Source organism: Haliotis rufescens, unplaced genomic scaffold (genome assembly GCF_023055435.1).
Source record: "Haliotis rufescens isolate VD_foot unplaced genomic scaffold, xgHalRufe1.0.p SCAF_8, whole genome shotgun sequence".
Taxonomy (NCBI): Eukaryota; Metazoa; Mollusca; class Gastropoda; order Lepetellida; family Haliotidae; genus Haliotis; species Haliotis rufescens.
In genome coordinates this window covers 47,164,088-47,180,023 of record NW_025964372.1, presented here as the reverse complement: position 1 = coordinate 47,180,023, position 15,936 = coordinate 47,164,088, and the positions used below count along the sequence as shown (strand labels likewise).

The window sequence follows — 15,936 nt, the reverse complement described above, 5'->3', positions numbered from 1 at the left end:
CACTCCCCAGTGGAGTGAAATATGTTGATTTCTTTACGATTTTTGTCTTTTGCATATTTGCTCAAAGATAATTCACCAATATTTATCGATAATTGATTGATATTTAGTTAATGATTATCGATCTCTATGATCTGTATCGATAGCCGATATGAAGATCAACGACACCACAAGCAAATACAAACATCTGTGACGTTACACAACAACCTTTGAAAGCATATATTTATGTTCTGCGAAAAATTTGTAGAATTTTCCTATTCGGAATATTCTATAAGTAATACGTTACCACTGTTATACCGAGGCTGTTGTCTCCCACAACTGCTGCTATAGCGAAATCTACCACAGAGATCTCAATTACCTCATGCAGCACGTGCGTAGCCACCTAGCTGCCATGTGACACCCTTCACTCTTGTCTCCTGCGAGAGCAAGTGCTCGGGGGACGGACGGGCGGGCAGCAGCCCAGTGGTAACGTATTACTTATAGAATATTCCGAATAGGAAAATTCTACAAATTACATTAAGTAATACGTTACCACTGTTATACCGAGGCTGACTACCACAGTAGGCGGTGGGGAGCACCTACAACCCGAATCCTGACTGCTAGCGTTCCTTCCGACCAGCGGAAGTAAACACCAAGGCGGAAGCACTCGATGCGCATGCACCTAGCTAGGCGTTACCCTATAGGAATACCAAAGCACTGTCAAGCGCATACCGTAAGGCTCAATCGTCAATGCCAAAACGATTGGTGACTCCAAACGGCCCCACTGGATAGGTATTTCATCGCCGCCGCGGATGAGAACACTGTATCCGCGTGAGCTAAATCTAAGATCCGGTTAAACAGTCGAAAAGAGGGAAATTAATTTCCTTCAGACCGTATATCCCAGAGCAAGCCTACTTAAAGTATGCATTAGGCGCGTGACCTAATTCCAGTATTCGTAAGCATGTATCGCAAGGTTGGAATACACGACAGACAATTAAATGCATAATTGTCAAAATACAAATAAGGACAAAACACACAAAAAGCCGCCTCACCTGTGGTGTGAGTGCGCTGGTTTGCAGGACCCCCACTCCTGTACCCACGGCGTGGGAACATTGGAGACGACCCAGATTGACCACCGTGCAAGGACTGACGACTGCGGAGTTTGGAATTGCGCTGGACACACCCCCTAGATGACCGCTTGTGCCGCGATCAGCGGCCCAAGACGGTGCACCCCCTCCACGTCTTCATCAGAAACCTTTCTGAGGTAATGATTGGCAAAAACTGAGTCAGAACGCCAGTAACAACCTCGTAATATTCTGTGAACAGAGATATTCGAGTGTAGGGCAAATGTTGCCGCTAGCGCCCTGATCTCGTGCGGGTTTGACCCCGCTACCGGTAACCCCCGAGACCGGTACACCAGATTGATGACAGAACGAAGCCACAACGCAATCGAGTTGCGAGTTATGTCAACCGTGCGATTAGTGTTACACGATATGAACAGACGGTCACGCCCTTGTCTACGTTCATTCGAAGCCTTAAGATAATACTTAAGGGCCCTAACCGGACACAGCGCTCTGTCCTCAGTATCAGCAGGATGTAAGATTTCTTTGAGGGATCTTACAGTGAATTCTCTCTCCGTTTGCCCGACTCTCTGATTCTTGGCGACGAAGCCCATGAGCAGGCCCAGGCGGACCGCTCCTTCGTCACCCCTATCGAATCGTACCTTGGCGACATCGAGTGCATGAATTTCGGATACACGTGCCGCCGTGGCAAAGGAGAGGAGAAATGCTGTTTTCCAAGTCACATGCCGGAACGAAGCACTATGCAAGGGTTCATACGGAGCTTCCGTAAGTGATTGCAACACTAGGGAGAGATCCCAGGCCGGTGCCCGAAGGCGGCCCTTCTTAAGATCGTGCTGTTTGAAATCCTTGATAATACCCGGTATCACCGGCTCTTTTGAGAGACTGGTACCCATAGCAACGTCCCGTACTGTAGCAACGGACGAGACATAGTTGGCAATGGAACCCCCGGAGAGTTTCCGGGTCTCTCGCAAGTGAGACATGAAACGAGCAATATCCTGCACAGATACCTTATCTGGCGAATGAATGTGATGATTACAACACCACTTCGTGAAAATAACCCAACGTGCATTATACACCTTCTGGGTAGAATCACTATGCATACTAACGTATGCCCGAGACGCCCGGCGAGAAAAACCTTTACTCCTCAGACGCTCGGTGACAACATCCACGCGTGCAGATTGAACTGCCCTGCGTTTGGATGAAGCTGACGGGTGTGAGGGTGGATCAAGAGATCCGGTCTCACAGGCAGTGGGAGTGGCGACTGCGTGACCCGGGTCAGCAAGTCGGGGTACCACGATCTGTTCGGCCACATGGGCGCGATCAGTAACATTCGACAGCGAACTCCTCGAAGCCGGCTTAAAATGTGTGGTATCAACGCTGTCGGCGGGTAAGCATAAGCGTCCAAGCCCGTCCAGTCTAACGCGAGAGCATCGTGATCGATGGCCCTCGGGTCCGGGACTGGTGATACAAACAACGGGAGTTGATTGTTGAACCGTGTTGCGAACAGGTCGACCATCGGACGACCCAAACGTTCGCACAGCCACTGAAACACTACTGGGTTCAGCATCCACTCTGTGGGGCTCGGATCCTGAGGCCTCGATAGAGCATCGGCCAGTACGTTCCGCACACCTGGGATGTGACGGGCGCGTATCTGGCACGGGACACTGTCCACCAGAGCGTAAAACTCGAACGTGAGATCGAGTAGCGAGTGACTGTGGGTTCCCCCCAGTTTGTTCACATAGGACACTACCGTCGTGTTGTCGGTCGACAGCATGAGCTGGGCGTCGACGAGACGATGCTTCCAGTGATTGACTGCGTTGATCACTGCCTTGAACTCGAGACAATTGATGTGAAGACCTAGTTCGTCTACGCACCACAGCCCCGAGCTCACCTCCCCCTCTAGATGGGCGCCCCAGCCCACTAGAGAGGCGTCTGTATACAGGTTCAACGTGGCCCGGTAGGGCCGCATAGAGACTCCTGATAGGACATTGTAAGGGAGCGTCCACCACTCCAGATGCGGTCGGAGCCGATCCGGGAGGGCGACGGTCGCACTGTTCACCTCCGTTGCTAACAACTGGATTAAAAACCGTTGCAGCGGGTGGAGTTGGAGACGACCCCGTTTGGTGCAGTCCTGGGCTGATACAAGTAGCCCTAACAGCTGTTCCCAAAAGTGAACAGTCTGTTGCACCGCAAAGACTTTGGCAATCATCGCCTGAATTTTGTGCCACCGGTCTGGGGGGACAAATAGGCGATAGGACACCGTGTTGAACCGACCTCTGATGAACTGCAAGTTCTGAGAAGGGGTTAACTCGCTCTTGGGGAGATTGACAATCCACCCCAATTGCTCCAAGAGCCGACGTGCGAAAACGAGATGGCGTGACAGGGGGTCCGACATTCGATTTGCTACTAGCGAGTCGTCCAGGTACGCGAAGTACCGGACACCCCTCCGGTGGAGGAACCCCACTATGGGGGTGGTTAACCGGGTGAACAGCCAGGGAGCGGATGAAAGACCGAATGGGAGTACAACCCACTCGTAGTGCCTGCCTTGAAAGACAAACCTGAGATACTTGTGATGATCCGAGTGAATCGGAACATGCAGATAAGCATCCTTCAGGTCGATCGAAGCTAGCCAGTCGGCCGGCATGATCAGTGCTTTCAGGTCCGTCAAGCTCAACATTCTGAACTTGGGCGGTTTGCGCAGGTAGAACTCGTTGAACGATTTCAAGTTGTGAATCATTCTGAGTTCGGCACTGTCCTTCTTGGGAACGAGAAATATCCTGGAGTAAAACCCCGGTGTTATTTCTGGTAGAGCTAACTCCCGAACTGCCCCCTTCTCCACCAACCTGCCGATGGCATCGGCGAGGAAGGGAAGATCGGTTTCCGAATAGAAACCTGCCGACGGGGCAACGGTGAGCGGCGGATTCGCTTTGAGATCGAGCCGATAGCCGTACCGAATCGTGTTGACCACCCACGGGTCGTCGAACACTTGTTCCCAATTCTCCCAGTAAGTCTGGAGTCTGGCTCCCACTGGGGAAAGAGAGGGGGGCCGGACGGGCTGCGGCAGGTGCAACTGTCCAGGGCCAAGTGACTCGGGTTCGCCTACGGGCCAACCGAAGTTGGCGCTGTCGGCACACGAACCCCTCCAATGAGAGTCACCTGGAGGGGCCCTTGCCGTCCTTAGACGACTTGGGCTTCCCCCAGTTCCCCTTCTTCCCGCAAAAGGGCTGCTGAGAACCCTTACCGGAGCCCTCAGAGCGGGGCTTCTTCCCGGAGGAAGAAGGACCCGACCCCTTAGGCCTGCCGGACGCAGCATCCTGGGGCGCGCTCCGCTTCGGAGCGGCACCCAGGCGCCTATGCAAGGACCCCACAAGATCCAGTGTGTGCCGAGAGGCCTCGGCAGACACAGCGGCCTGTTGTTCCTTCAGAACCCCAGGGATCTTGTTATTAAACAGGGTCCGAGCAGACCAAGGCTGCGAAAGGAGCACCTCCTGATTGGCAGCGTCCAACCCTGAAGCAGCCCGGCGAGAAAAACCTTTACTCCTCAGACGCTCGGTGACAACATCCACGCGTGCAGATTGAACTGCCCTGCGTTTGGATGAAGCTGACGGGTGTGAGGGTGGATCAAGAGATCCGGTCTCACAGGCAGTGGGAGTGGCGACTGCGTGACCCGGGTCAGCAAGTCGGGGTACCACGATCTGTTCGGCCACATGGGCGCGATCAGTAACATTCGACAGCGAACTCCTCGAAGCCGGCTTAAAATGTGTGGTATCAACGCTGTCGGCGGGTAAGCATAAGCGTCCAAGCCCGTCCAGTCTAACGCGAGAGCATCGTGATCGATGGCCCTCGGGTCCGGGACTGGTGATACAAACAACGGGAGTTGATTGTTGAACCGTGTTGCGAACAGGTCGACCATCGGACGACCCAAACGTTCGCACAGCCACTGAAACACTACTGGGTTCAGCATCCACTCTGTGGGGCTCGGATCCTGAGGCCTCGATAGAGCATCGGCCAGTACGTTCCGCACACCTGGGATGTGACGGGCGCGTATCTGGCACGGGACACTGTCCACCAGAGCGTAAAACTCGAACGTGAGATCGAGTAGCGAGTGACTGTGGGTTCCCCCCAGTTTGTTCACATAGGACACTACCGTCGTGTTGTCGGTCGACAGCATGAGCTGGGCGTCGACGAGACGATGCTTCCAGTGATTGACTGCGTTGATCACTGCCTTGAACTCGAGACAATTGATGTGAAGACCTAGTTCGTCTACGCACCACAGCCCCGAGCTCACCTCCCCCTCTAGATGGGCGCCCCAGCCCACTAGAGAGGCGTCTGTATACAGGTTCAACGTGGCCCGGTAGGGCCGCATAGAGACTCCTGATAGGACATTGTAAGGGAGCGTCCACCACTCCAGATGCGGTCGGAGCCGATCCGGGAGGGCGACGGTCGCACTGTTCACCTCCGTTGCTAACAACTGGATTAAAAACCGTTGCAGCGGGTGGAGTTGGAGACGACCCCGTTTGGTGCAGTCCTGGGCTGATACAAGTAGCCCTAACAGCTGTTCCCAAAAGTGAACAGTCTGTTGCACCGCAAAGACTTTGGCAATCATCGCCTGAATTTTGTGCCACCGGTCTGGGGGGACAAATAGGCGATAGGACACCGTGTTGAACCGACCTCTGATGAACTGCAAGTTCTGAGAAGGGGTTAACTCGCTCTTGGGGAGATTGACAATCCACCCCAATTGCTCCAAGAGCCGACGTGCGAAAACGAGATGGCGTGACAGGGGGTCCGACATTCGATTTGCTACTAGCGAGTCGTCCAGGTACGCGAAGTACCGGACACCCCTCCGGTGGAGGAACCCCACTATGGGGGTGGTTAACCGGGTGAACAGCCAGGGAGCGGATGAAAGACCGAATGGGAGTACAACCCACTCGTAGTGCCTGCCTTGAAAGACAAACCTGAGATACTTGTGATGATCCGAGTGAATCGGAACATGCAGATAAGCATCCTTCAGGTCGATCGAAGCTAGCCAGTCGGCCGGCATGATCAGTGCTTTCAGGTCCGTCAAGCTCAACATTCTGAACTTGGGCGGTTTGCGCAGGTAGAACTCGTTGAACGATTTCAAGTTGTGAATCATTCTGAGTTCGGCACTGTCCTTCTTGGGAACGAGAAATATCCTGGAGTAAAACCCCGGTGTTATTTCTGGTAGAGCTAACTCCCGAACTGCCCCCTTCTCCACCAACCTGCCGATGGCATCGGCGAGGAAGGGAAGATCGGTTTCCGAATAGAAACCTGCCGACGGGGCAACGGTGAGCGGCGGATTCGCTTTGAGATCGAGCCGATAGCCGTACCGAATCGTGTTGACCACCCACGGGTCGTCGAACACTTGTTCCCAATTCTCCCAGTAAGTCTGGAGTCTGGCTCCCACTGGGGAAAGAGAGGGGGGCCGGACGGGCTGCGGCAGGTGCAACTGTCCAGGGCCAAGTGACTCGGGTTCGCCTACGGGCCAACCGAAGTTGGCGCTGTCGGCACACGAACCCCTCCAATGAGAGTCACCTGGAGGGGCCCTTGCCGTCCTTAGACGACTTGGGCTTCCCCCAGTTCCCCTTCTTCCCGCAAAAGGGCTGCTGAGAACCCTTACCGGAGCCCTCAGAGCGGGGCTTCTTCCCGGAGGAAGAAGGACCCGACCCCTTAGGCCTGCCGGACGCAGCATCCTGGGGCGCGCTCCGCTTCGGAGCGGCACCCAGGCGCCTATGCAAGGACCCCACAAGATCCAGTGTGTGCCGAGAGGCCTCGGCAGACACAGCGGCCTGTTGTTCCTTCAGAACCCCAGGGATCTTGTTATTAAACAGGGTCCGAGCAGACCAAGGCTGCGAAAGGAGCACCTCCTGATTGGCAGCGTCCAACCCTGAAGCAGCCCGGCGAGAAAAACCTTTACTCCTCAGACGCTCGGTGACAACATCCACGCGTGCAGATTGAACTGCCCTGCGTTTGGATGAAGCTGACGGGTGTGAGGGTGGATCAAGAGATCCGGTCTCACAGGCAGTGGGAGTGGCGACTGCGTGACCCGGGTCAGCAAGTCGGGGTACCACGATCTGTTCGGCCACATGGGCGCGATCAGTAACATTCGACAGCGAACTCCTCGAAGCCGGCTTAAAATGTGTGGTATCAACGCTGTCGGCGGGTAAGCATAAGCGTCCAAGCCCGTCCAGTCTAACGCGAGAGCATCGTGATCGATGGCCCTCGGGTCCGGGACTGGTGATACAAACAACGGGAGTTGATTGTTGAACCGTGTTGCGAACAGGTCGACCATCGGACGACCCAAACGTTCGCACAGCCACTGAAACACTACTGGGTTCAGCATCCACTCTGTGGGGCTCGGATCCTGAGGCCTCGATAGAGCATCGGCCAGTACGTTCCGCACACCTGGGATGTGACGGGCGCGTATCTGGCACGGGACACTGTCCACCAGAGCGTAAAACTCGAACGTGAGATCGAGTAGCGAGTGACTGTGGGTTCCCCCCAGTTTGTTCACATAGGACACTACCGTCGTGTTGTCGGTCGACAGCATGAGCTGGGCGTCGACGAGACGATGCTTCCAGTGATTGACTGCGTTGATCACTGCCTTGAACTCGAGACAATTGATGTGAAGACCTAGTTCGTCTACGCACCACAGCCCCGAGCTCACCTCCCCCTCTAGATGGGCGCCCCAGCCCACTAGAGAGGCGTCTGTATACAGGTTCAACGTGGCCCGGTAGGGCCGCATAGAGACTCCTGATAGGACATTGTAAGGGAGCGTCCACCACTCCAGATGCGGTCGGAGCCGATCCGGGAGGGCGACGGTCGCACTGTTCACCTCCGTTGCTAACAACTGGATTAAAAACCGTTGCAGCGGGTGGAGTTGGAGACGACCCCGTTTGGTGCAGTCCTGGGCTGATACAAGTAGCCCTAACAGCTGTTCCCAAAAGTGAACAGTCTGTTGCACCGCAAAGACTTTGGCAATCATCGCCTGAATTTTGTGCCACCGGTCTGGGGGGACAAATAGGCGATAGGACACCGTGTTGAACCGACCTCTGATGAACTGCAAGTTCTGAGAAGGGGTTAACTCGCTCTTGGGGAGATTGACAATCCACCCCAATTGCTCCAAGAGCCGACGTGCGAAAACGAGATGGCGTGACAGGGGGTCCGACATTCGATTTGCTACTAGCGAGTCGTCCAGGTACGCGAAGTACCGGACACCCCTCCGGTGGAGGAACCCCACTATGGGGGTGGTTAACCGGGTGAACAGCCAGGGAGCGGATGAAAGACCGAATGGGAGTACAACCCACTCGTAGTGCCTGCCTTGAAAGACAAACCTGAGATACTTGTGATGATCCGAGTGAATCGGAACATGCAGATAAGCATCCTTCAGGTCGATCGAAGCTAGCCAGTCGGCCGGCATGATCAGTGCTTTCAGGTCCGTCAAGCTCAACATTCTGAACTTGGGCGGTTTGCGCAGGTAGAACTCGTTGAACGATTTCAAGTTGTGAATCATTCTGAGTTCGGCACTGTCCTTCTTGGGAACGAGAAATATCCTGGAGTAAAACCCCGGTGTTATTTCTGGTAGAGCTAACTCCCGAACTGCCCCCTTCTCCACCAACCTGCCGATGGCATCGGCGAGGAAGGGAAGATCGGTTTCCGAATAGAAACCTGCCGACGGGGCAACGGTGAGCGGCGGATTCGCTTTGAGATCGAGCCGATAGCCGTACCGAATCGTGTTGACCACCCACGGGTCGTCGAACACTTGTTCCCAATTCTCCCAGTAAGTCTGGAGTCTGGCTCCCACTGGGGAAAGAGAGGGGGGCCGGACGGGCTGCGGCAGGTGCAACTGTCCAGGGCCAAGTGACTCGGGTTCGCCTACGGGCCAACCGAAGTTGGCGCTGTCGGCACACGAACCCCTCCAATGAGAGTCACCTGGAGGGGCCCTTGCCGTCCTTAGACGACTTGGGCTTCCCCCAGTTCCCCTTCTTCCCGCAAAAGGGCTGCTGAGAACCCTTACCGGAGCCCTCAGAGCGGGGCTTCTTCCCGGAGGAAGAAGGACCCGACCCCTTAGGCCTGCCGGACGCAGCATCCTGGGGCGCGCTCCGCTTCGGAGCGGCACCCAGGCGCCTATGCAAGGACCCCACAAGATCCAGTGTGTGCCGAGAGGCCTCGGCAGACACAGCGGCCTGTTGTTCCTTCAGAACCCCAGGGATCTTGTTATTAAACAGGGTCCGAGCAGACCAAGGCTGCGAAAGGAGCACCTCCTGATTGGCAGCGTCCAACCCTGAAGCAACCAGATACGACTGGCGCCGAAGAAAATGGCACGTGCCGGAAACAAAGGCCGAAGCCCCGGCAACGTACTCCAGGGAAGCATTCAAACCGAGCAAGCAGTTGTAAATGCGCTGGTCTCGGTCCGTGGGAGAACCTTCGACCAGACTGGCCGCTGCAGCCAGGTATGTGTCTCCGTGAGACATTGCCAGCAGGGTGTCCAGCTGTTGCAGGGTACCTTGAGGTACCGAGGCAACCGGTGGGGCACGGACCCCCAAACGCTCCACATGGGCTTCCGCAGAAGGACCAGCCTCGGGAAAGGCAAGGTCATGTACTGGGAAAGACCCTTTTCTCCACGACGGGGGAGGTAACGGGAGACCCCGACCGGAGGCATCCGTGAAGGCCTTCTCCAAAGAAGGCTTAATCCCGCGCAGCAAGGTTGATGCCGGGAAAGCCTTGTCGGACGCCTCATCGTATACCTCGGAGGAACCCACGGAACCGTGGATTCCCCGCGGTATCGGCAGGGGCTTTGGCATGTCCTCGAAGAGGTCATACACCATGGCCACGCGGTCCTTAACCGATAGCGGAAGCAACGGTTCAGGGGAAGGACCGGTAACCACGGCAGCCGCAGGCGTACCGGTGGACCCCGCGTCCGAACCCGCGGCCACCGAAGAGGCTGGGGACGGAACAGCCAGCGGCCTATCTTGCGATAAGGCCGCCAGCTTGGAGTCCACAAGTTTCGACAATAATGCGGCGACGGAATCCCCAGACAGCCCGAGGGCCGCAAGGGGATCCGCCGCAGCCGAGGAGGTGGTACCCGCACGGGGACCCCGACCGGACGAACCGGCCACCACAGGGGTGGAGACGGACTGTACGTACAGCCGGTACCGCTCAAACTCCGCAGGCCCCAGACCTTCGCACAGGATGCACCGGGTGTCCCCGCAAGGAACCCTGCACCGCGGGCAACGATCGTGGGGATCCCGGGAAGACAAAAACTTTCTGCACACCCCACAACTCCGAGGAGCAGGGGTAGAGGGGGTGGATACTGGGGACATATCCATGTCAGACATTAATTGTTTGCTATAAACAAAGAACAAAACATGGTTACAACGCACGCACCACAATGATTCACAAACGAGCATTTTCACAAGAAAATAAACGAGCAATGTGAACATATAACATACACATATAACTTTTATTAAAGAAATAAGTTATGTTAACCCCCAAAACATACAAGAACAGGGGAAACGTAAAACACAACGTGCATACGCGAACCCCGCAAGTATATAGAAAAAAGGGCGGAAAAAAATTTCCGTTTGGCGGGAAAATTATAACCAAGCGTAGCTACCGCAACGCCCCATTAAAAGCACAGTTTATTAGAGAATAAACTATAATAAATATCACCAAATCTTCAAGGAACGCTTCAGCAGGAGAAAACACGTCTTGCTAAGCAGAGTGAGTGAGTGAGTATGGTTTTACGCCGCTTTTAGCAATATTCCAGCAATATCACGGCGGGGTGCTAAGCAGACGAAGGAGACAAGAGTGAAGGGTGTCACATGGCAGCTAGGTGGCTACGCACGTGCTGCATGAGGTAATTGAGATCTCTGTGGTAGATTTTGCTATAGCAGCAGTTGTGGGAGACAACAGCCTCGGTATAACAGTGGTAACGTATTACTTAATGTAATACAAGTAGTAAATTGCTATACATGTTTATTTTGTAAACATGGTCAAAAATGATTGTTTTTAGAATTTCATCCAAATATTTCAAATGTCTGGTTAATCTGTAGCATGTACAGTGAAGCACACACTATTTACGCCACTGACAATACCAGGATAGTGATAAAAGCTACGGTCAAGGGCTCCAAATCAGGAGCCCTGTCAGAAACAAGAAACACATTTACATGCTGGCCTTCCAACCCATGTACTCGTAGAACCTAACCTCTTGCTCTTCATCTCCAGGGAGGTCGTCCCCCCCTCCTCCTCCTCCTCCTTTCTTTCTCTTCCTGTCATTCGGGGGCGGGACGAAGTTGAGCATCTGGATGCAGTCCTCCAGGTAATACTCTGTACAGAAGCAGGGGAGGGCCTCACATGACACGACAATCAATCATCAAGCTGTACATACATGGAGTAAATTAAGTCAGGAAGTCTGTCTGTCTGAGTATGGTTTTACACCGCTTTTAGCCATATTCCAGCAATATCACGGCGGGGGACACCAGAAATGGGCTTCACACATTGTACCCATGTCGGGACTCGAACCCGGGTCTTCGGCGTGACGAGCTAACGCTTTAACCACTAGGCTACCTGACAGCCCCACGTTAGGAAGTGGTTAACTGGGATGTCCATGAGGACAGCAGCCTGTTAATACTGGTGGTTGATGGCATGAGCATCAGCTCATGACAACTGGGTACAAGGACAATCAGCCAAGTCTGGCACTTTGACCACCCAGAGTTCACACAGGTCAGCTTTTACTGTAACCATGGTGATGAGAAACACTAATCCTCATGGGTCGGAAACGAGGGGACAACCATAATTATTCATGCAGGTCAAGTTATTCCTCAGGTGCACCAAGTATGACCTCGTTCTGACCATGTACCAAGTATGACCTCGTTCTGACCATGCACTCATTTTGATCTAGTGCTGACCTTGCACCAAGTATGACCTCGTCCTGACAATGCACCCATTTTGATCTAGTTCTGACATTGCCTCAAGTATGACCTAGTTCTGACCTTGCACCAAGTATGACCTAGTCTTGACCATGCACCCATTTTGATCTAGTTCTGGCTTGCCCCAAGTATGACCTAGTTCTGACCTTGCACCAAGTATGACCTAGCTCTGACCTTGCACCAAGTATGAACTACTTCTGACCTTGCCCCAAGTATGACCTAGTTCTGACCTTGCACCAAGTATGACCTAGTTCTGACCTTGCACCAAGTATGGCCTAGTTCTGACCTTGCACCAAGTATGGCCTAGTTCTGACCTTCAACCAAGTATGACCTAATTCTGACCTTGCACCAAGTATGACCTAATTCTGACCTTGAACCAAGTATGACCTAGTTCTGACCTTGCACCGGGAAGACCCGTCCGTACACTTCCACTACTTCGCAGTCTCCGAAGTAGTCCTGGAATAGCGACGTGTCCACAGTTGCCGACATCAACACTACGCGAAGCTCAGGGTAGGTTCGCACCATGTCCCTCAGTAGCACAAGCAGGAAGTCAGTCTGCAATACAGAGGCAGTCAGTGTTTCACTTCAAAGTTCCAATATCCCTGCCATGTTGCAGCGGTCTCTAAATGACAGAGTCAGGGGCTGACAACCCAGCTCATGATATTATGACCAACACTCCATGCCAACAGGGTATGATGACATGCAATGAACCAAGTCACTGCAATACGGAGTAATGCAGGGTAAGTTAAAAAATATTTGAAATACTTGAAATATTTAAAAAAGTATGGGTACTGGGGACCAGTTCTGTCAGGGGCTGGAAAGTGAGTGAGTGAGTGAGTGAGTGAGTGAGTGAGTGAGTGAGTGAGTGAGTGAGTGAGTGAGTGAGTGAGTGAGTGAGTGAGTGAGTGTGAGTGAGTGAGTGAGTGAGTGGGGTTTAATGTCGCTTTTAACAGTATTCCAGTTATATCACGGCGTGTCAGCTTCATGTGGGAGGAAAGCCTGAGATGATGCAGGTCTCAGACGTTTACCACTTCAGTGAAACCCACGAGCAGGGGTATGGTGCTGACAAACCTAGAAACATAATCAGGGCGACCTGGGATTCAAACCCACAGTCATAGGTTTCTGGCATACCCAAGGGAAGCAACTCTGCACAGCGAATCGCGGTGCCTTAGACGACTGGGCCACCCGTGCCCCCAAGTGAGTGAATAGGTGGGTGGGAGAACATTACATGTTGTTAACAGTTATTGAGAAGTGATTTATGTCGCCTTCACTCATATCATTGTATGTCAGCTTAATGTTCAAGCAAAGCATTTCGACAAGTAAAATTAACAGCAAAGTCATGCTTCCTTTTTTGTGTTAGATATTGAAACAGTGTATGATTACATGAGAAAATAACCATTACAACAAGCTACATACATTGATATCTCTCTCGTGGATTTCATCAACGATGACATGAGACACGCCCCTCAATCCTCCTTCCAGCCTCCTCAGCAGCGTTCCTGGACAAGTCAACAACATCATTATACATCAAGTCATGCAGTACATTGTATCAATCTTACAGAGTCTTCATGCAATTTTTTTCAACATTATTTCAGGTTTCCAACAAGTCTAACAATACATAGACAGGAGCTGAGTGACATTCAAGCATTCGTGATTATCCAGTGGATCATATCTCCATTCTGTTATGATGAATACCATGGGCCCGATCACCACCCTATCTTTGTTTCAGAAGTGATGTCACCACTGCCATCTCTGCTATCAATATTAAACTTTGCACAGAATTCCTCTCAGTGAAATCATCAACCAATCAAAATGCCTCATTGAATGTGAGTTTGGAACAGATCGACATTCAAAATAGTGGCCTCGTCCGGATGTACCCTTGACATATGTATTAAAATTTAGAAAACTTAAAGTTATATAAGCTGGAAAAGAATTTTTACTGGGTACTAAGATAGGGGTGACGTGCATAGGGACGTGCATGCACTTGTGCGTGGCTGTATGTACTGGTCAGGGCCCATATTGGTTTTATAGTAGATACACCACTCAGACACAGTGTACTGACTCTGAGCCGACCAGTCCTTGTTCTATTCCTTTAACCCTGAGCACCAGGGTGTACCAGTGATACTCACCAACGGTACAGTACAGCAGAGCTCCATACGGTCGAGGCAGGACAGACTCAAATCTGACACTGTATCCAACAGACACGCCAAGGTTCTCACATCTCTCGTTGGCGACTCGCTCTGCAATAGACACGGCACTCAACCTCCTGGGCTGTGTGACGAAGATGCCACAATCGGCACCGCGACCCTCGTTCACCATCTGGTCCAAGATGAACTGCGGCACCTGATACGTCAACATCATATTTGTGAGTGAGTGAGTGAAGGTTGTTTGTTGTTTAACGCCACACTCAGCAATATTCCAGCTATATGACGTCAGTCTGCAAACAATCGAGTCTGGACCAGACAATCCAGTGACTGACATCATGCACATCGATCTACACAATTGGGATACGTTGACAGGCATCAAACAAGTTAGCGAACCTGACAACCCAATCCCGATAGCCGCCTCTTAAGACAAGCATAGTCGCCTCTTACGACAAGCATAGTTTGTTTGTTGTTTAAGGCAAGAATGGGTTGCTGAGGACCAATCATAACTCGGAATCTGAGTGAGGTAGGGACACTGGTAGGGAATAGGACTTTTTGTTTTGGGGGGCATTTGCCCCAATAATTGTTATATATTGCCGACATGTGGTCAAAAGTCAGATGAGGTTATGCAACAATGGTCGTGGTGGGTGCGTGACCATGTGCAGCAAGAATGACTCGGGACAGGTTTTAGGGATTCCCTCCAGCCCCACACTGAAACATGTTACATGTTGTTTGTTTGTTTGTTGTTTAACATTTCACTCAGCAATATTTCAGCTACATGATGACGGCAGACTGTCAATAATTGAGTCTGGACCAGACAATCCAATGATGTTTATTGTGAACAAGTATCCACATCGTCGGGGTACCCCGACCCAACATCAACCAAGAACCAAGTCTCTGATCACCTGATCACCTGATCCAGATAAGTGACAGGTCCCTCTCCTCAATTTCCCCCCAGCTGTTTGTTTGTTTGCACAGCAATATTCCTGCTATCTGACGGTGGTCTGTAAATAATCGAGTCTGGGCCAGACAATCCAGTGATTGACATCACGAGCATCGTTCCACGCAATTGGGATCAGCCTGACCATACTCGCCTCTTACGACAAGCATAGTCGTCTTTTACGGTAAGCATGGATTGATGAAGACCTACTCTACCCTGGATCTCCTCCAGATGAGTGACAGGTCTGCTGTCTTTCCACCCACCTGTGTAGTCTTACCACACCCAGTCTCCCCCCGGATGAGTGTCACAGGGCTTCGCTGTATCGTCTGGAGGATGTAGTCGTGGGACTCGAACACCGGCAGCTTCGACCGATCGGACATCATCTACAAAACATGTCAACAACCAAGACATGAATGTCTGACGTGATCAAATTACTTGAGCAATGTGTGTGCGTGGCTGCTTGTACTAGTCTATGAAAAGTTTGAACAAAACATCCGACTCTACGTACCCTCTGAAGCTGCTCGTCACGGTTTCGCTGGTCCTCCAGGGAGGTGTAAAGGTCCTGACTCACTTGCTCCAGACTGGCCTGGCAAATGTACACAACATTTATACAGCTGGCATGAAATACGTCTTATATCTCCATGTCATAATGATGAGATCTGATTGGTCTATGTGATCTTGATAAAATACAGTGCAACCCATCTTGGAGGGAATAAATTTCTGAGTCGGGGAATAAATCACTTATACCCCGCCACGAGCAATGCAGGCCACACATGTATTTCTGAGAGGCAGACTAATACCCTTATACCCCGCTTTCAAGCAAAAAGCCGCATTCAATGAGTCAA

The 15,936-nt window shown here is 52.2% G+C and overlaps 1 protein-coding gene across 3 annotated transcripts in view; it reads right to left on the bottom strand.

The window, feature by feature from the left end:
• The window catches only part of LOC124152737 (ATP-dependent RNA helicase A-like), a 49,158-nt gene that overhangs the window by 14,242 nt on the left and 18,980 nt on the right, over positions 1–15,936 (bottom strand). For all 3 annotated transcript variants that reach the window (XM_048388851.1, XM_048388853.1, XM_048388852.1), the window contains 6 exons: positions 15,600–15,677; positions 15,355–15,474; positions 14,137–14,350; positions 13,424–13,506; positions 12,406–12,562; positions 11,284–11,405 (listed from right to left, as the gene is read on the bottom strand). In XM_048388851.1, the coding sequence (XP_048244808.1) occupies positions 11,284–11,405; positions 12,406–12,562; positions 13,424–13,506; positions 14,137–14,350; positions 15,355–15,474; positions 15,600–15,677 (774 nt within the window). The remainder of the gene's footprint in view (positions 1–11,283; positions 11,406–12,405; positions 12,563–13,423; positions 13,507–14,136; positions 14,351–15,354; positions 15,475–15,599; positions 15,678–15,936) is intronic.